Raw genomic sequence first — 21,055 nt, forward strand, 5'->3', positions numbered from 1 at the left:
GAATCCTGGGGGCTAAAGAGCCTGCTAACATGGTCTACTCTTATGGACATTAATTAGAATCTTGCACATTCATTCATGTTGATTTCAGAAGGAAAACCCTAGTTATTTGATGAGCATGCCTTATAAGACAAACACAGGAACCAGCCTAATGATTTGGCAGATACCACTTCACAATATTCTGATTAGCTTTTTAAGAAAACTCTTCTTCCTTTTAGATAAATGGAAGAGCTGGAAGGCAGTTTATTCCAGACACGGAAGGCGCACAGAATAGAACAAATGGTATCGAGATGGCTTCGACGCTCTCGGGACAGCTCAGCCCGGTAAGGTTCCTTGGCTAGCAGAGATACCTGTCTGTAACTGTAAAGATTTGATGTCCTGGCAGGAGAACTGGTTTTGACAATTCTGGCAGCACCTGGAGATCACTGTCTCTCATTCGCTTTGTTCTTGCTCCATTTGATGGGAGAAATGCAAACAGTTAAGTCAGCCGTTGTGCCGGGGTGTCGTCTGTCCTCCTTTCAACTTTTCCTCTGTCTCTTCCAACAGGAGATATTCATACACATGCATGTATATTCTCATATACACACTTGAACATATACTGTTTTGAACATCTAAATATGCTAACACACATGCTAACATTCTCACATTTGAGTACACACTTGTTTACACACTTGTTCACATACACTTTCTCACGCATAACACTTGCTCACGTTCTTTCTGCACCCTGTCCAAGTACTTGCTGTGATGGTCAGACAGTCTTCTGTTTATATTATTTCCCTGTCTTTGTTTCCAACAGCTGTTCCTTCCTTGCAGCCTCTATTTTATTCTAAACAAAATAAAATGAAATAAAATACAGATCTGATTTGATGGCTACAAGAGAACTTGAAAATATGCTCTGTTTTGAAGCATGCCTTTTCCGTCTCAGATTTCCCATCTGATCCTGCCACAGAGATGAAATATCATGTGTCAGGTATTTCTGAGGCACACATTCTTCTGGGAGGAACTGGAAACAGCTGTTCTGATGCTGAGTGATAAACATTGTTTGGGGTTGCATTGCCATGAGGCCAAGTTCACTGCCATGAGGCCAAGTCCAGTGATCTTCACACTGAACTGGAGTAAAGGCAGTCACATTAGTCGCATTTTCCAGATAAAACAAGGAGGTTTAGAAAGATGCTTTTTTTTTATTTTATTATTATTAAATTTTATTAGTTTCAATGAACATTCACAGGGATTCTGGGCTTTCACTCCTTAATTGCTGCACCATTCTCTCCACCCTCCTCCCCAGTTTGTTCTTCTTCCCTGCCATCCGAATGTCTGTTTTAATTGTCCAATTGCCACAGTGCTTGTCAAAGTCAGTTCTGATTAATCTCCTTTGTCGGTGTGTCCTTTGCCATTCCCTCTCACTCCTCCCTGAGAGAGACTTCACCCTGAGTCATAAGGAAAAGGGGATGGCGTATTCTCTTAGCTACTTCCTGCTGAAAAGGGACGCTGTGGGTTTCAGGGTGAAGGTCTTCTCTCACTACTCTAAAGGGCCCCTTTGGCAGTAGGAAACACATAGACTATTATGGAGATTGATTTTGGAATTTAGATGCACTCTTATTAATTGTGCTTGGCCGTACATGTTCATATCCTTGAAAATGTATCATGGGGGTGTTGCAACCTAGAAGACACAAATTTGACTAACAAGTTATAAGTACATGAGTCAAACATTATGGAAAAGTAAAAGAAAGGATTCTTTCATTGTTTTACAAACCCTCCCCCAGGGCCCCTCCACCATGTAGCCCTCGCTCTAGACTCCTGTGATGACAGAAGTACCTAGTTATATATCTCTTTTAAACAGTTTTCTCCCTCCTCTGTTTCAGTGCAGTATACATTATTGAACCCATCTTACTCAGTCTCTCCCCAACCCCGAGGTTAGTCCCATTCTACAACAGTGGCATCATGTAATATTTGTCCTTTTGTGACCGGGATATTTCACTCAGCATAATGTTCTCCAGAGTCAACCATTTTGAATAATATTGCATGCATTCCTTGTTTTTTAATGCAGCATAGTATTCCATTGTGCGAATATACCACAGCTTCTCTAGCCATTCGTTTGTTGATGGGCACTTAGGTTGTTTCCAACTCCTTGCTATTGTGAACAAAGCTGCAATAAACATGGGTGTGCATATATCTGCTTGGATGTCAGCTATGGTCTCTTCAGGGTATATTCCCAGTAGTGGAATTGCTGGGTCAAATGGTATCTCTATTTGCAACTTTTTGAGAAAGCGCCATACTGCTTTCCACAGGGGTTGCACCATTTTACACTCCCACCAACAGTGAATCAGGGTTCCAGTTTCTCCACAACCTCGCCAGCATTTGTTGCTTGCTGTTCTGTTAAATTTTGCTATTTTGACTGGGTTGAGATGATATCTCATAGTTGTTTTAATTTGCATCTCTCTTAGGGCTAGGGATTTTGAGCAAGAAAGATGCTTTTTTTAGGTCCAAATCCCGACTCAAAAACCTTTGGCATAGTCCCCATTTCTACCAGGTTGGAGTTGAAAACCTCTTTGGTTTTATATTCAAAACTCATCTTAGCAGGCCAGCAATATTTTCCAGCAACTTTTGTCTTGTACTTTTCTTTATGCTCCAGTTAACCCTGACTTTCTCCATCTCCTCCTTCTCCCCTGGGACTGGTTTTTTGCCTGATCTCCTTCTCACATCTCCACAGATCCAGAATTGTTTTTTAATCTGTTATTATCTACCTCATCTACTGGTTATTGTTTGAACCATCTTCCCATCTGCTTTGCCACATGTGAGACCAGGGCAGTGACTGTCTTGTTTTACAAAGTGCCCTCAGCCCTAGCAGAGTAGGTAGCATGTAGCAGATGCTCAATACATTTTTTACTGACAAAGTGAAGGCTATCAGAGTAAGGGTGTGCATTAATTATTATTAAAATATATTTAAAATTCACATCTCTCCTTCAAAAAGGAATTTTTGAAGGCCCCAAATTTTAAAACATGTAGGAAGATTAAAGAAATATTATAAATAAGTTGCAAATCAATTAGGTATCGAGTTTAGCATTTAAGTATTAATGATAGTTGGTCTTCCATAGCTAGAGCATGAGTGAAGACAGCAGACTACAATGTGTCCTATAGACCTGAAAGGTGACCTAGTGGTAAAGAACTGCACTGAGAACCCAAAGACATGTGTTGGATCCACAGCTGAACAAAATTGACAATCTCCTCCCAAGCGATTAACTGCTTCTGAAAACCCCTTGAAGGGTCAGCTATGAGTCTGTACCAACCCAATGGTACATAACAACAATGTTCAGAGAAAAGAAAAATAGAAGTTTATCTATAATCATTGAGATTTACATGCATTTTCACCAATTACATTCTTCTTTTTCAGAGTTTTAAAAACTGCTACTACTTTCAGTCATACTTCAGTTATCCTTTCAGTTATACTTACTTTATGATGTATGGAGTTTATCTTTTAATCTGACTTCTAGGCCTTATTATCTATGCAGCTAGCCTTATGTTGCTATGCACATGGGCAGAATTATGTGAATGAGGCATATTAGCCTATCCACATGGGGATTGGCTATCTACCACTCCACAAGGAGGTTGGCCAACCTCAACAATCTACAAGGAAATTGGCTAGTCTCGCCAACAAATTGAAGAGCTCTAGCTACAGAGACAGAATTCTTTCTCCACCAGAAGAGGAGGGCAACTTCTCCCAACCCAGTGAAATGTAGGATGTGCTTTGAAACAGAAGCAGCAGCAGCAATGGCTGAACTGAAGAATTGATGTGAGATATAGGACTTTGGGGGATGGGAGAGAATCCAGTAGTGGTGGGACTGAGAACTTTGTTGGAGAATTAGATGGAAAGCCGATACTAGTTAGACTGAGGACTTTGCTGGACATTTGGGTGGATAGCCAATGTTGGCAGGACTAAGAGCTTTGTTGGACAATTTGGGGAGGGAAGCCAATATACACAGGACTAAGAACTCAGGAACACCATGAGGCTGCAGGCTGAGGAGCCTGCGGGCACATTTTGGGAATTGTCTTGTCTATATTCTGTTGGTATTCTGAATTATAACCTTTTGACTCCCCCAATATAGTTCTGTGTGGTCTGTGAGCTATCACATCGGATTTCAGACCCAGCCAAACAATGAGATTGGTGTTGAGATGAGTAGAAAGAGGCACAGGAGCATGGGAACATGTCTGACTTCATGGGAATTGGTTTTGTGTTATTGATGCTGTGGGTGGGGATAGTTTCCCTCTGTGAAGTTGATAGAAGTCAGATATGGGGCTCCCCACTGGCCCTTACCCTTTTTACAGATGCAATTGACAATTTTTCTATACATTTATTTAAATGTTATCTTTAGCTCTGAGCAAAATGTTTAGAAGCAAATTGGTTAGAAATAACATTTTCCTTTCTAAATATTATTAAACAAATTGGTAATTGTCATGTCTTTCTCTCTGGTAGGTTTAAATACCAACTGCTTTTTTCACTAGCAGCTCAGGACTTTGATGACTAAGCCACCAGGGCTCACCTACCTTGAATAGTCCTAGCTATTCTCAGTCCAATGATTTGGACTGTATACTACTTGCTTTCTGGTCTTTCTGTTTTCTTTGAATATATGTTAAATTACAAAGTCCATCTTATGTTGGGCATTAGCTTTTAAAATCACTCAAGCTGAACACCATAAGGCATAAGTATAGGGACTAAACAGTTTCTCTGCATCATACTGTAACTCAAAGATAAATTCTTTGTTGTTACAGGATAAAAAAGAAATATATTTTCCAATATGAAAAATTAGAGGGCAGATTTTAAAAACTGAGAATATTTGAAGTTTAATCTGTTTCCATATGACAGTTTTCTTTTTCGTTGTTGATCAGCTGTAAGCTGTAGAATTAGTTTCCATTAGACTGTATTCTTGATAAATTTAACTTGTTTGTTTAATTCTACCTCAGGATCAATCCCATTATCTAACAGGATCACACATTGGTGTGACTACAGATTTTATAGTGTTCCAGTGTAAAAATCACAGGCATGACCTTAGATGTATGGCCCAAAACCATCATAGGGTCTGAAAGCTTACGTGTTATCATCCCTATGTGTGATATTTATAAAATACTTCAGAGGAGGAAATTCTGTTTCAAAGATAATTTTCTTGAGCCTACAGTCAAATATTAAACTTTCTCTGAGAAGAGAGGCCACGATTTGGCCAGGTACTTAAATAATCCCTTTGCAAACAAAAACTGCAATGAGGCCTTTGGAGGGGAAAATGTCAAGTCCAGACTTTGCAGTCAAAGTCACTGACACTGTTCAGGGATTAGTCAACACTGTGGGGCCTTGTTCACCATTATTGAAGACTGTGCCCTTCAAAGTGTAAAAGTTCCACTTAACAGAAGCCTATCTATTTTAAAAAGTATCAAAATGGATTCTATTTTAACCATGTACTAGATTTGTTCATTTTCTTGTTCTGCAGACATTTATTAAGCCTTATTCAATGCTCAGCACTGAATTTAGCATATAGGATAAGAAAGACACATGCTGTAGTCTAGAGAGAATAATTGACTGGTTTTTACAAAGATTTTGAAAGTTTTAGAAATTCAATTTTATTAAGTGTTTTAAAGAGAGATGTGTGGTTTTTGTGAATATGTTCCACAGAGACAGACAGATATTTCCACCAAACGCAGAAGACTGAGAAGATAGAAGATTGTATGGTGGGTGTATGTATTGGGGGAACTTGGAGTAAGTATGTTTGTGTTCAGGATAGGGAAAGAGTCTAAGCAGTGGGATGAGCTTGTGCAAAGGTCAGTGTGTTTGAGGAACTCAAAGGAGACTTTTTGGCTAGAACTAAAATGGCAAAAAAATTCATGACTAGGTTTTGGAAACTGGAGCAATATCCAAGGATTGCATTCAGCCATATTAAGGATTTGAAAAATTCTGTTCTAAAAACTATTCAGTCAGGAGATGCATGTGAACAGAGTTGATTTGTAAAACCAGTCTGGCTACTGGATGGAGAATTATTCAGGAGAGATGACAGTGAAAAGTACGGAAATCTGTCCACAGGATGAATTGGACTGTGGAGATAGACATTTTCTTCAGAGATTTATTGATGTTGTGAATATTAACAGTTATTGAGGAGAACATCAAGAATAGTTCCAGAAATCTAGCTTGAGTAATGGTACCATTTACTGAGCTCTCAGACATGCAGAAGATGAATTCTGATTAGGGTAATAGTCATAGAGTCTGAGCTGTGTATGAAATGTTTAGGAATTCAGTGGAATTTGTTGAACTATTGCTTATATTAAAAGCAGTGGCAAAGTTTAACAGGACAGCAAGTAATAAATGTTGGAGAGGATGTGGAGAGATAGGAACTCTTATACACTGTTGGTGGGATTGTAAAATGGTACAACCACTCTGGAAGGCAGTCTGGCATTTCCTCAAGAAGCAGAACATAGAAATTTCATATGACCCAGCTATCCTGAGGCACAAATGGAAATTTGTACACCAATGTTCATAGCAGCATTATTCACCATCACAAGAACTTGGAAATAGCCCAAATGTCCAACCATAGTCGAATGGATTGAAAAGTTGTGGTACATTCAAATGATGGAATACTATACTGCATGCAGGAGCAATGACTTTTAAAAAAATCATTACCTCACTAGGGAGAGACTGGTGAGGATTATGTTAAGTGAACTAACTCAGTTCTATAAGGACAAATACTATATAAGACCATTATTGTAGAAATAGATAACTAGTAAAACATGTATGAGGATCCAAAGAGGGGAGTATAGGAGCAGAAGAGTGAAGATGAATATGGGGGTTATCATAGTATTGCACAATTTGAAGGGTAGAGGGGGAGGTGGGTAAAGGAAATGGGAGAGATCTGGTGTGGGGGGAAAATGTATATGAATTTTGTAAGTAAACCAGTATAAAATAAAAATTTTATTAAAAAAATCAAACAAAACTATAATAAAAACAGCAAATATCTTGGACAGAGTGCAACCAGGATGCTCCTTAGAGGGAGGGATGGTAAAAACTTCATCTCAGATCCTTTGAGCATGTTGTTAGGAGGGGTCAATCCTTGGAAAAAGTCATATCATGCTCGGAAAAGAGAGTCAACAAAGGAGGGGAAGACCCTCAACGAGATGGATTGACACAGTGATTGTCATAATGGACTCAAGTAATCAAAGGTGATGAGGATGGAACAAGATAGGACAAGGTTCAGATCTGTTATTCATAGGGTTGCTATGAGTTATACACAACTTGATGGCACAACAACTGTTTTAAAGAATTTTCTAGAATCAATATTCCATTTCACTGTTAAAAACCTTACCACACAGTTTTGCTATTTACCTCTCTTGGAGCAGAATAAGATTGTGTTAGATTGAGGAAAGAGAGTGTATGTGTACATATTTTATATTCATTCTCATAGCAATGTTTAGAGTATGTTTTTATTATATTTACAAAAATTTTCTCATAGCTTAAACTTTATTAAAGTCATGGAGAGCTGTAGGTTTTATTCATTTTATTTCCTTCCTTCTTGTTACCTCTGCTGGCCTTTCTCACTATTATTAAATGCTTCCTAGAAGAAGTCCTTTCTCTGCTGCTAATCTGTGGTTCAAAACATCACTTGTCTATTAAGGCAGAGTTTAAACTGGTGCAAGGCATGGTGCCACTGCTGTAGAATGAGGCTGACATCAGGGTGGGGGTATGTCTGAGAAAAAATGGATAAATTATGTATACTACATTGAAGCCGATGAGGGAGAGAACAGTTTTTTTATTTTATTATTTTTGTGTGAGTGTACCGTCAAATCAGATCTGACTGGTACAGGAGGAGATTGACCCTCCTTCCCCGGCAGAGCATCTGGTGGATTCGAACCGTGCGCCTCTGCAATTGTAGTTGCAGCTCCTTACCACTAGGCCACCAGAGCTCCCCTGAGAGAACAGTTATATAAAGAGAACAGTTATAGAAAGAATATATTTTAGGGCATTATGACTATCATAAGAGTTTGGAATGAGGGTTGCAGAGTGGAGTATACATGGGGTGAAGGTGGGAGGGTGCAGGGGGATTGTATACCAGTGAAGGAGTTTTTCTTTTGCTTTTAAAGAAGAGTGAACTTGAGGTGGGAGTGGGGTGGGTGGGGAGAAAAGTGCAACAATGAATGAATGGAAATCCCCAATCTCTGTAAATGTTCATTGAAATTAATAATAATAATTTAAAAAGAAGGGGGAAAAAATTGGTGCAAGGCAATGGCCTGAGAGGCTCCTTGACAGAAAACATGCATGAAGCTTAAACTTTAATTTGTCATGCTTTTGTCTCCAATGGGAGTAGTTTTTCTGATCCTTGTTGAAATTTCAGAACATTATAAAAGGCAGAGAAATTATTTTCAGATTCGTGAGGTATTACATGGAGTTTCTGACAGTATTTAGTAAATGACTGAAATAAATGATGAAGAAAGAAAATAAATGGTAACTACAGAGCCCTGAGGGAGCCTTTTCTGATCTACATTTCTGTTGTTTATGGCCAGAAACATCTTATCCCATCCCTGTGCAGTATCTTCCCTAAAGACCCCTTACCGGTAAAGGACAACAGTCACTTATGCATTCCATTTCATTATAACAGCTCCCAAATGTCTTAGATTCATACCTTGTACATTTCACATTCCAATTATAAACAGATGTTTGCAGCTCTTTCTCCTTATTTTGAGTCTTGCTACATCAGCAAATGGAAGTTCCTCATTGCTGAAAGCTTCACCTGTGCCGTTAAGGTTGACCCTACTTCCCCATTTGTATTTTGAATGCCTTCAGCCTAAGAAGGTCTTCTGGCACGGTAGCAGACAATGTCTGTTTTTCAAAGGGTTTCAAAGCTCAGTATTTCAGGTCTGCTTCCTAGTCTTTCTTAGTCTTGAAGCTCTTTTGAAACCTGTACAGCATGGTGACCCTGCTCTGGCAGAGCTTTTACACTATCAGTATGCATGCCAGTGCAGGATGACAAAGTGACAAATGGTAAAGAAAGATTTTAGTTGGCATATGCATGTGCACACACAACAACAACAACAACAACAAAAGAAAGGTCATCAGAACAATGTCTGTCCCTGTGAGAAAAACATATTCACAATTTAGTAAAACTTCCTTTTTCAGATTTGCTTAAAAACTATTGAATCACTGTGACAATTTTTCAATTAATCATTGGTGCAAATTTTCCATAATGATAACCATGTGGGTCTTAATTGGCCTAACAAACTTTTACTGTTTACCAAACACCAGAGGAATAATGATTAATTACCTTCTGTCCAAATGTCTTGTTTGTTGTAAGAAGAATACATACAGGTAAATGTCCTAGTTCTTCCTGTAAACATACTTATGTATGTGTACTGGTCAATATTCTTCTGAGGGCAATCTGTCTCTTCCTGGCTTTGTCCAATTTGTTCTGAGGACAAACAGTATTGTCCCTTATTCCCTGGGCTTGGCTAAGCATGGGCACAATGATGCTTAAATGATCAGAACATTGTCGTTATCCCCCTCATTTGGAGTGTAAACATATTTATGGAAACATGTAAGTCAGCCAATCCAAGCCTTCATCTGCCTCAATTTTACATAGCCAGTTTTTAAAATGCCTTTCCCTATCAAATCAGAATTCTAAGGAGACAAATATATTCCCTGATCTAGAGAATCTTTTATTCGAGGTAGAACTTTAAGAATCTGTCCCCATAAGGAAAGTTTAGTCCAGAGCAAATCATCAGATTACAGGAGGTGGCTTACAAGAATTGATACTGAAGAAAGATGTCCAAGGTACATTGGCTGAAGCTCTGGGAATTCATGTAGTATCAGCTGAAATGTTTCAACCAACAGATGCACTGTTAGAGGTCTCAATTAACCAACAGATGCACAGTTGGAGGTCTCACTTGTCTATGCCAAGAAATTTGGAAGACAGCTACCTAGCCCCCTGACTAAAAGAGCTCCATTTTTGTCCTTATTTCAATGAAAGGTGGCCAAGCAGAATGCAGAAATTACTGAGCAGTATCATAAACTAGTAAACTTATGATGAAGATAGAAAATTATTGCAGTAGAATATCCACAAAAATAGAAAATATTGGGTGAGCTCTGGTGGCCTAGTGGCAAGAAGCGGCACTGCAATCCTAGAAGTACGCGGTTCAAATCCACCAGATGCTCTGCTGGAGAAGGAGGAAAAATCTCCTCCTGTACCAGTCAGATCTGATTTGACGGTACACACACACACACACACAAAATAATAAAAATAAAATAAAATAAAAATAGAAAATATTAAAGTTGTCAAGGATTTCATTTTGTTGTGTCCATAATCAATACCCATGGAAACAGCAATCAGGAAATTAAATGATATATTACACTGGGTAAATCTGAAAAATATCTCTTTAGAGTGTTAAAAGGTCAATGTCAATTTGGATACTAAGGTGCCCCTCACCCAACCCTGGTTATTTTCAGTCTCCTAGTACTAAGGAAAGAGATTGTTAAAGACTTAGGTGCCTTGATTCAGGTCATGGTCTTTTCAAACATTTGCTGTACTTCTGAGAGCTGGATAGTGAATAGAGATAACAGTGTGGTGTTGGAAAAAAGTATGGAATATCCCATGGACCAAAAGAACAAACAGATATGTCCTGAAGAAAGTGCAGCCAGAGTGCTTTTTAGAGACAAAGATGGCAAAGCTTCATCTCACATAGTTTGGACATGTTGTTAGGAGGGGCTGTTCTTTGGAAGGGGACACCATGGTTGGAACTGTGGAGGGTCAATGAAGGAAAGCAAGACTCTCAATGAGATGTGGAGATAAAGTGGCTACAGCAATAGGCTCAAGTATGTCAGAGATGAGAATGGCACAGGATAGGACAAGGTTCAGATGTGCTGCTCACAGAGTCACTAGGAATCATGGTTGACTCGACAGCACCTACCAACAACAGACTTTCCTAGACAAGGAAGTCATAACTAGTAAGGCACAGAGTTGGCCAAAAAGAAGATGACTCTCAAGGATATGGACTGACATAGTAGCGGCAACAGTTGGCTCAGACACAATCATGGTCGGGAGATGGGTGCAAGAGTCCACAGTGTTTTATTCACTGTACATTGGGTCACACTACGATGGAATTGACTCTGTGGCATCTAACAGCAACTGCATCAGAGAGAACAACCTGTCTCTTTTCAGTAAAATTTATTTCCCCTTTTATCATGCCCAGTCATGTACTGGCTGAAGACGGAGTTACACTTTCTAATCGAGAATACCCAATATTCATTTCTATCATACCTGTAGATCTCTTTTATAACACTGTGTGGAAGAAACAGTCAGTATATTCAGCTAAACTCATAAACCTTTTTCAAACACCCCAATGTCATCTTCTCCATTCCTTGAGCATCTTCTCTTTTATATAGATGACCTTGGATCTCAGGCTGTGTGTAACCAGAAGATCCTAACCACTTATCAGTCATCTTATTTAACTGGCCTGGCTTTTGCCGCAAGCCACTTCAGATGTGGCTTTTCTAACGGCTGTCTTCTTCTTCTCTGTTTCAGCAGAATATCTCTTCCTTTCCTTTTAGTCATCAAGATATCAATGACCAAAATTAGCCATGGAACAATCAGAAGTTTCACTTCTCAGACCTCTTCCTTCTCTCTCATGAGTTCCCATGCTCCCATGTTTAGTCAGGGCAGTGGCTCAGCCGTACCCTTTGGCTGGCCTGTCTCTGGCCCTTAGTCCCTGGGTTCCTTGGCTTCTGCCTTTCTCAGGAGAGTGTTATGAAGCTCTTTAGCTCTGCCAATAAGTGCTTGGATGAATCTCATTTTACCAGTAAGCCATGGCCTGAAGGTATTCTGCTCCCTTACTCCCACAGTCGGTATATCTGTTGCAGCTGCCTTGATGCATCTTCTGTTGTTTACTTGGTCCTACCGCTGCCCTTACTGTGCTGCTGTATCCTGTTACAACTTTCTCTGTCTTCTGCTTCTAGGAGGTTCTCAGTTCAGGGATTCTAATCTTCTCTACTCCTGGCTCTTCTTAGCAATGGTGATGTACCCTACTTTCTACCTCTTTTGTTGCTGTTGTTGTTAGGTGCTGTCAAGTATAACTCATAGCGACCCTATGAACAAAAGATCTGAACCTTGTTCTATCCTGCACCATCCTCACACTAATGGGATGTTAGAGTTCAGTACATCTTATTTGCATGGCTTCACTCCCATGAGGGTGCCACGCCCCTTATTTGTACTGTTAGCAAACTATCCAATCCCTTTAGTGGGCCATACTCATATTGCCACCCCTCATTGCCATTGAGGTGGAACCGACTCATAGCTGAGCCTCCAGTGGATCTCCAAGAGGCTGGAAATCACATGAGATTATACCCATCTTTCTCCCGCAGAGATGTTGGTGGATTTGAACCATCAGAGAGGTGCCAGCTTTGGATTCGTAGCACAACTCCCTACAGATTATTTGCAGAGTTTACCCGATCATTTAGCAAGGTCTGGTGGCCTAGTAGTAAAGAGTTGTTTTGCCAACTCAAAGGCATGCCGTTCAAATCCACTAGTTACTCTTCAGGAGAAAGAGAGACAGTCTCCACCTGTGTGATATGCTGTTGTTGTTATATGCCATTGAGTTGAGTACTACTCATAGAGACTCCGTGAACAACAGATCTGAACACTTTTCTTTCCTGTGCCGCCCTCATCATCTCTGACACACTTATTGCTCTAGTCACTATGTCAGTCTGTCTGATTGAGAGTCTTCCTATCTTTCACTGACCCCTCCACCTTTCCCAGCATGATGTCCCTTTCTAGCAACATGCCCAAAATATGTGAAATGAGGCTTCACTGTCATTGCCTGTAAGGAACACTATGACTGTGCCTTCTTCAAGACTTATTTGTTCTTTTGATAATCCCTGGGACATTTAATACTCTTCTCCAACACCGCAATCAAAGACACTGATTTTTCTTCTATCATTCTAGTTCATTGTCCAGGTCTCAGAGGCATTACAAGTGATTGAAAAGACCATGACTTGGATTGAGTACACCTTAGTCTTCAAACTGACATCATTGGCTCCTCAGTACTTTGAAAAGGTCCCTGACAGCAGATTTTACCAACAAAATGTCTTGTGATTTCTTGACTGCTGCTGCCAAAGGGGAAGGGGGTTTTTGTTGATCCGAGTAAGATGAAGTCATTGACAATATCACCCTTTTCTCCATTTATCATGATGTTGCCTGTTGGCCCAGTCGTGAGATTTCTTTTGTTTTGATTTTGAGATGCAACCCATACCAATGGCTGTAGTCCTTGATCTTCTGCAGCAAGTGTTTCAAGTCCTCCTCACTTTTAGCAAGCAAAGTTGTGTCATCAGCATAATGCAGGTTGTTGCTGAGTCTTCCTGCTATGCTGATGCCACATTTTTCTTCAGAGTCCAGCTTCTTGAAGGTTCAGGATACACATTGACTCGGTGTGGAGAAAGGATACAGTCCTAACACACACCTTTCTTGATTTTAAAACCCACTGGAGAGTCGGTGAGTTGGTTCCAACTTGATGGCACAGAACAGATTGGATTGTTATCCAATCATTTGATGAGACTTATAAGACTCATGGCAAGGAAAGCCAAATGAAAATGATCCATCTCACCACACTCACTGACTCACACTCACTTAGCATCAGTTCTTGACTATCTGCTGTGTGCTGGGCCTTGATCCATGTTTATGTTTAATGCAGATGGTCTACCAAGATGTAGCTCTTCCAGGTAACAGACACTTCCCTGATTCTTTACCCGCCGTGCCCTACAAAGTTAAAATGGGGCTACTTCTTCTCTGAGTGCCCATATCAATATCACTCACAACTCCTCTTCTAGAGCATGTTCTACTGGGAGTTCCCCCTCAGGCTGCTTGTCCTTCATCCTCTCAAGAAGACGGTTGGTGTCTGCTCGGCTCTGTATCCTCTGCCGTCAGAATGCTGAGGGTTGCCCCTATTTGTGGTCACTAACTGGAATCCTCCTGCTCTCTTTTCTGCATACTTCTCTTCTAGGGCTAAAGTTGCTGCTGTTGATGTGTCCTCTAGGAATGCAGCCCAGGCCCTCACTCCCGTGAGGCACACAGTAAAGATAGACAAAGATTCTCTTCTCCAGGACTATGGATTTCACATTTCTGAGAGCCTTCCGCTCACAGTGGTGGCTGTCACAGCAGGTAAGAATCGACTGGGAAGTTAGAAAGGAATTGACTTCTTGTGGGAAAATGGTGCTGGTTTTCTGTCCTTTGACAAACTTTTACCCGCTTCAGTTAGAAAACAGCTTCACTCAAGGTAGACCGCGGTTTTCAGAAGCTGTAAATTGAACCAGAGGAGATTTCTTATCATTCACTCTGCTGGTGCATTTGACCCACCAGGGAACTGGGTTAGAAGCACAGCTCCCTATAGACAATGTCACCAGCGCTCCCTTGGAAGAGTTGTGGTGCTGGAGAAGAGGGCTGACTATCCCATGGACTGCCACAAGGACAAGCAAATATGACTTGGAAAAGGTGCATTGTGGGTGCTCCCTGAAGGCAGAGATAGTCAAATTTTGGTTTTCATGCTGTGGGAATGTTGTCAGACAGGACCAGTTTTTGGAAAAAGATATCATATTTGGAAAGATAAAGTGTCAGTGAAGGAGAGGAAGACCCTAACTGAGATGGATTGATGCAGTGACTAGAACAATGGGCTCGAATATATCGGAGATGGTCAGGATGTTTGTTCACAGGGTCTCTATGAGTCATAGTCAACTCAGGGCACTCAACAACAACAATAGTCATTCTGACTTTATTCTGTATTGGGCTTTGCACCTGTACCGTCCTTTAGTGCTGAGAGGGAGTGCCAAGTGCACCTGGTGTTCTGAACCCCAGGCTACTGCTGGCCGTGGTTGGAGCTTTCAAACACCTGGACCAGGGAAAGTATTTACATCAGGCAGCCCTGCTCCTCTTTGAATTCCCCATGCTTCAAGCTGGGCCGAATTTCTGGTCAGCTGTAATAGAAACTATTGATTTGTTTTCACTTGGGTCTTTGTGAAATAGATGCTGTGCCAGAGTGCAGAGGAGCAGGCTGAAAAGGTACAGTGTTTGTTTTCATATGTATTGATGTTAGATCCAGAACTAGTTAAAATCTATTCATTTCCGTTTACACACACACACACACACACACACACACACACACACACACACACACACACGAGATGAATGTAATAGATTCACTGGTCAGCTCTGTTGATTTAAGAGGTGTCTGCTACTCTTTTTCTTAACATTCCTTGAAGTTGATTGGTGGCTACATTATACATGATTTATAAACAGGAAGGGTGAGATCCATGTATCCACACAAATGCTGGATGGACTGGGGAGGGGGGTGGTGAGTGGGCCAGTGTCCCTTCAGGCATACTGCCATGACGCACAGGGTCCGAGCCCTTCAGGCATGAACATCTGTTATGACTTTTCTGTCCAACAGGAGGCACTGCTCATGGCAAGCTTTACCCAGGTGACCAGATTATCCAAATGAACAACGAGCCTGCTGAAGATCTTTCCTGTGAACGAGCCATTGATATTCTCAGGTACTACATTGTCTTTCAGCATCCACAGAGCTGCACAAGTTATTACAGAACAAGGATCCCAACAGAAATGGTTTGACCAAGCTCTGTGATTTCCACGAGGCCAGAAAGCCTCGTTTTTGCATTTCTGCTCTATGAAGATGGCTGCTCGTGGTGGCTGCTAGTCTTTGCACACATTCCTCTCCTACACAAGAGTCTGGGAAGTATCAGAATGCTACATTACTGAGCTCCTCACTCTGCCCACAGCACTGTGCTAGGCCCTATGGGGAATATCATGATGAAAGCACATCTTCTACCCAAAAGGCTTGGAGAAGAGAGGGTGAGTCTGGAGGCAGACTGGGAGTACTCGAATCAACCATACAAGGCTTGTGTGTGAAGCAGTAAGCTGACTTGGTTTTGCCTGAATGCAGGAGGCCTGAGTTCTCAAATTAGAAATTAGTGGATCTTGCTGTTGGGGGGGGGGGTGTCTATATACAAATAAAATTTTATTTTAATTGTGATTTTAAAGAAATTTTACAGAGAAGTTAGATTTTCATCATTCATTGTTGCATATTTTGCCCCCTCCCCCTCCCTTCCTCCTCTCCCAGGCCACTTTAAAAAAAAAAAAAAAAGAAAATATTCATTCACTGTTGCAACATGAAGAAGTCTTGCTTGGGCACCTGTTGGCGCCTTTTTCTTACCTTGAAGTTTAGTCTTAGGCCAGCTCGATTTCTGTAGCATTCCCGCAATGTCCTGTTTTGTTGCCAGTTCAGCTTTCCACTAGTAGTTGAACAGGCTGGAACTAGGAAGAGGCCTTTATCTGAGAAATAGAAATTCTAGCGACAAGGAGACCATTTTATTTCACCTAGCACAGCCTTCTAAAGGTGTTAGGGTTATAGTTGTAGATGCCAAAGATTGAACTAAATGGATAACCATTTGCAAATGTTTCTCGAACTCTTTTCATATTACTTCTTAAATGTTTTTGTGCATGTAGCCTGGGATGTAGCTTCATTGATCTAAGATCTGCCACCTTCTAGCTGGTGTCATTGTGGTTTGTTGTCCATGCTTCTCTTTCCACACTGTGCATGCAACCAGGGCCTGATCACAAAGCTCATCCACGTTGTAGCATGTATCAGAAGTTCATTCCATTTAATGGTTGAGTAATATTCCATTAAATGTATAGACCACATTTTGTCTATCCATTTATCTGCACTAAATCCGTGGGTTCTTTTCCACCTTCTGGTAACATGCATAATGCCACAGTGTGCAGGGATATAGCTGACTTCTGCTTCTATCTGCTTAGTGAGCACCTGCTCTGGAAAAGAAGCCCTTTGGAGTGAATAGACTTCGTTCTTTAGACACTGATAGACTGGTAATGCAGATATAATTTGTGTACATCATTCTAAGATTGACGATAAACACTGCATAAAGGAAGCAGAGGATACGGGTCATATAAAATTCCTCTAATTCCTCCAACCTTAGAGGATGATAAAGTTACCACCTAAGGAAGGGCCTTGAATTATTTCAGCTAGTTCTTAAATGCCCTGTAGAATTTGGCCCTGCAAAAATGGAGGTGAAGAGTGATTCCAGTAAAGTGTTAATATGAAGCAAATGTGGGAAGAGGACAGAACATTAGGGCAGAGTGGTAGCATTGCTAGGGGAGCTCTGATGGCCCAGTGGTAAGGAATTTCACTACAAACCAAATAGCATGCAGTTCAAGTCCACTGGCTGCTCCATGGGAGAAAGACAGGCAATCCCCTCCTGTGATATTTACAACCTCTGAAAGCCTACCGGAGGGTCAGCTATGAGTCAGTTCCAGCTCAGTGGTACGTAACAACAACAGTAGCATTACTGAGCTGTTCACTTTCCCCAGGCCAGGAGAATAGTGTAGGGTAATTAGACCTTGATAGTTGAGAGTGTCCAGTGGCCAAGGTAGTTCTGATGACCTAATGGATCAGGAGTTGGCTGATTCCAAACCACCAGCTATCCTGCAGGAGAAGTATGGACAATTTCTGCCCATTCAATGTATAGCCTCTGAAAATGTGCTTGAGGATCAACTGTGAGTCAACTGTGACTCAGTGGCACATAACAACAATGCCCAAAGAACAAGTTCAGATGCTTGTCTCTTCCTGGAGAGCTGAGTCATTGAAGGCTTTTGTGCAGGAGCATGATCTGATGTGTGCTGTTACATCTGTGCCTTCAAGCATATACCGTGAGTTAGAATCCCAGAACTGCTTATATTTCCACTTAATTCCCTGTGTCTAAAAGCAGCATGCATTATTCATTGCCACTTGTAAAAAGGGGGTATGTGAAGCAAAGTAAAATGCTACAACAATAGTATCAACCACACATTCCATCAGCATTACTTTTTAAAAATGATGCAAAAAGTAACCCAAAGAAACTTTTTATACTCCTGCACTGTTTTTTAAAAATAATTTCTTTAAATATTTTTGTGACAAACTATGAGATTTTATAAATGATGCTTCCAACACAATTCTTTATTTGTAAATTAATTTATAATTTGAACTGGGGTAAAGTAATTTTCCATAGAAAGTATACTGCATGCAGAGAATCTTGTGAAAATAAACTTTGAAGTGAAGCTGTTTCTGGCCAGCAAAAAAAAAAATAGTATCAACCAACCCTCTAAATCCTCCAAATATCTATAAGACTAATATATGCTTTTTATAGCACTCAGACTTCAGCTTATTGTGAATCATCTCCGAAGCGGCCACCCAAGCTCCCTTAGGGTTTTTTTGTACATAAATCTAGCTAGTGGTCATGTCAACTAGATGAGTTCTCCATTCAAGAGACTAAATTAAGGCTGCGTGTCTTTACTTGGTAGCTATAGGTTTTAGACTAGATGGTCGAGATGAGTGTATAATGATTTCCTGTTGGGGGCAAAAGTTAACACTCCTGCAGAGCTCAAGCTCCTTTGCAAATTGCTTCTCTCCACATGCCCTTCTTGATTTTACTGAGCCAAAGAAGTTGAGGCCTGTAATTCTGCCAGCCATTTTGGTCACAAACACACACATACTCACCCCCCCTCCCCACGCGCGCGCACACACACACACACACACACACACACTGACTAAATACTTTTACCCTTTTTCTTTTCCAGGGAAGCTGAGGATTCTATTTCAATCACAGTTGTTCGCTGCACGTCGGTAAATGTCTTTCTATGTCCAGTGTGTCATTTTCACCCATCTGTGAGCAAAAGGCAGAGGATGCCAGGGAGTGGGCAGTCAGTCCTTGTTGCCAGAGGACCTGCTATGTGCAGGCGCTGGGGGTGGGAGGAGAACAGAGCTGGGCCCAGGCCTCCAGACTCTGCTCCAGCTGTGGAGAGAGCCCTTTGTTGTGCAGAGTGGGACCATGATCAGGGCACTAAATTGGGAGCTTCAAAATCAGTTTAAGTGGTTATATGCAGTTGAAGCTATGCTCAGAGTAACATTCATAGCCTTTTAATTATTTTAGAAGTGCTTTAATTATTTATGAGAAAATAGGTCAATTAAATATTCAGTGCAAGAGTTGAAAGTAAAGGGTAATAAGAAATCTAAATGAAGCGTCTAAAAAATTATAAAAATTAGTAAATCCAAGAGCTTATTTTTTCAAAAGAAGTGCGAAAATGTTAACAGGAAATTTAAAAAAGAAGAAATATGTGGGCCTACTTAAAAGAGACTAAAATATTACTAAAAGATGTTTTAAAAAATTGAATGTAAAAAGAGAGGTATACTATCTTCCCTGGTAGACAGGCTAAGTATTATGAATTTATAAGTTATTCTTATAGGCTGAATTAAACTTCAAACAAAATCCCTGGGAGGTTTTTATTTTTTTTACCAAGTATATCAAGGTGAGATGTATTAAAAACAAACAAACAACAACAACAAAAAACAAACAAAAAAAACCTCACACCTATTTTTAAAAGAGTAATGATGGACTTGTACCTGATTTTAAAATCAGTAAAGTTGTAATCGTGAAGTCAGTGTGTTTTTGATGAAATGCTGAACATATGAGTGAGATCGAACAGATTGTCCAAGAACAGATACTGTAGACTTTACTATATGATAATCATAGCATCCTGGTCATTGGAAGATGATTATTTAAGAAATATGCTGAGACATTGCTTTAAATATTTGAAAAAAAGCAAAGTTTCACTTCATATTATTTGTTGTTAGGGAATGAAACCGTAAGAATGTGAACATTTCACTGGATATTTATTGTCAGTGATGTATATAATAATAATTACATGTGAAAATAGAGAAAAGCATTGTGGAAATACTCCCTAAACATTTAAGAAGTGGGAAGAAGCCCATCAAAACACAGCCGTTTGATTATGATGATATATTTTAAAACGTCACAGTCCCAGAAAGCAAAGATTAGATAGGAACCCTGGAGGGCAGTGGTTTTTATTTTAATGAGGAAGGAAAATCTCATTTAAAGGAGAGCAGGAATGGCTGTATAATTCAGGAAATAGAATCAATGTCACTGAATTGTCCAAATGGAAATTTGTTGAATTGGTGCATGCTTTGTCGTATACATATATTTGGTGTATATATCCTCAACAACAACAAAATAAATGAAACTTAGAAGGAAAAAATCCATAGTCTCTTGTTCACTTTGTGTACTTCATCATATTAGTCTGTAAATATCAAATCAGTAAGTGGTGTTTCTGGCACTTTCCCTATGAGCTGTTACGAAGCTCTTCTGTTAGCTACACAGATTAAGTAGTTCTTGGAACTGTTGAGTAGCAGAACTTGGGTTGGAATTCAGATCATCTGGTCTACAGCCCACTTCTCTTTGTCTTCAATGCACCATCACCACTTTCCTATGATATTGAATCCTCAGCTGTTCTCAAACACATAAGCACATTGTTTGGGGCTGAGATACCTTGATTTTATGAAGACATTGTATGGGATGTTGTCCTCTCCTGAGGGGTTTAATTGAATCCTCAGCAGTTGTCAGTCTTTGCTTTTCATAAGTGAGAAGGCAGACGGGTTTTCTGTGGAAAATATTGCTCTAAAATGAGTTGTTATGCATAATGTTTTGCAGGGAGTCCCCAAATCATCCTTCCTGACTGAGGAAAAGAGAGCCAGGCTGAAGATGAACCCTGTGAAGGTGCACTTTGCTGAGGAAGTGCTCGTCAGCGGACACAGCCAGGTCTGTCACTGGTCAGGGGATCTAAGTGCTCTTCATGAGGCTGGGGAGCTGCCTTCAGGCTCAGAATCCTGTGACTCTGAAATTCCACAGTACAGGAAAGAACACAGAGGAAATGCAAGACATTTGCTGGAGACTGTGCACCTTTCAATAAGATGCACACAGAGTGTAGGCAGGGAGAGGCAGGTAGACTCTGGTAGTGCATAGAGCCAAGCAGAGAACAGACACTGGGTATGTGTCTCTGTTACTCTATGGATGTGTTCTGCCTATGAAGTTGATGAGATCCAACTGGTAATCTGTTGCTATGAATCCTTGAATGTGACACTTGGGCTGTGGTTATTTCTGAAGTTGATATCTTACAGTAGTAAAGGGAAT

At 40.4% G+C, this 21,055-nt stretch overlaps 1 protein-coding gene across 1 annotated transcript in view; it reads left to right on the forward strand.

The window, feature by feature from the left end:
- The first annotated feature begins 219 nt into the window (after positions 1–219).
- Positions 220–21,055, forward strand: part of FRMPD1 (FERM and PDZ domain containing 1) — a 68,492-nt gene continuing 47,656 nt past the window's right edge. The window contains exons 1-5 of the mRNA XM_006886860.1: positions 220–320; positions 14,011–14,168; positions 15,451–15,553; positions 18,648–18,693; positions 20,576–20,683. Coding sequence (XP_006886922.1) covers positions 220–320; positions 14,011–14,168; positions 15,451–15,553; positions 18,648–18,693; positions 20,576–20,683 — 516 coding nt within the window. The remainder of the gene's footprint in view (positions 321–14,010; positions 14,169–15,450; positions 15,554–18,647; positions 18,694–20,575; positions 20,684–21,055) is intronic.

This window comes from Elephantulus edwardii, unplaced genomic scaffold (assembly GCF_000299155.1).
Source record: "Elephantulus edwardii isolate Elephantulus edwardi_28Jun2011 unplaced genomic scaffold, EleEdw1.0 scaffold00052, whole genome shotgun sequence".
Classification (NCBI taxonomy): Eukaryota; Metazoa; Chordata; class Mammalia; order Macroscelidea; family Macroscelididae; genus Elephantulus; species Elephantulus edwardii.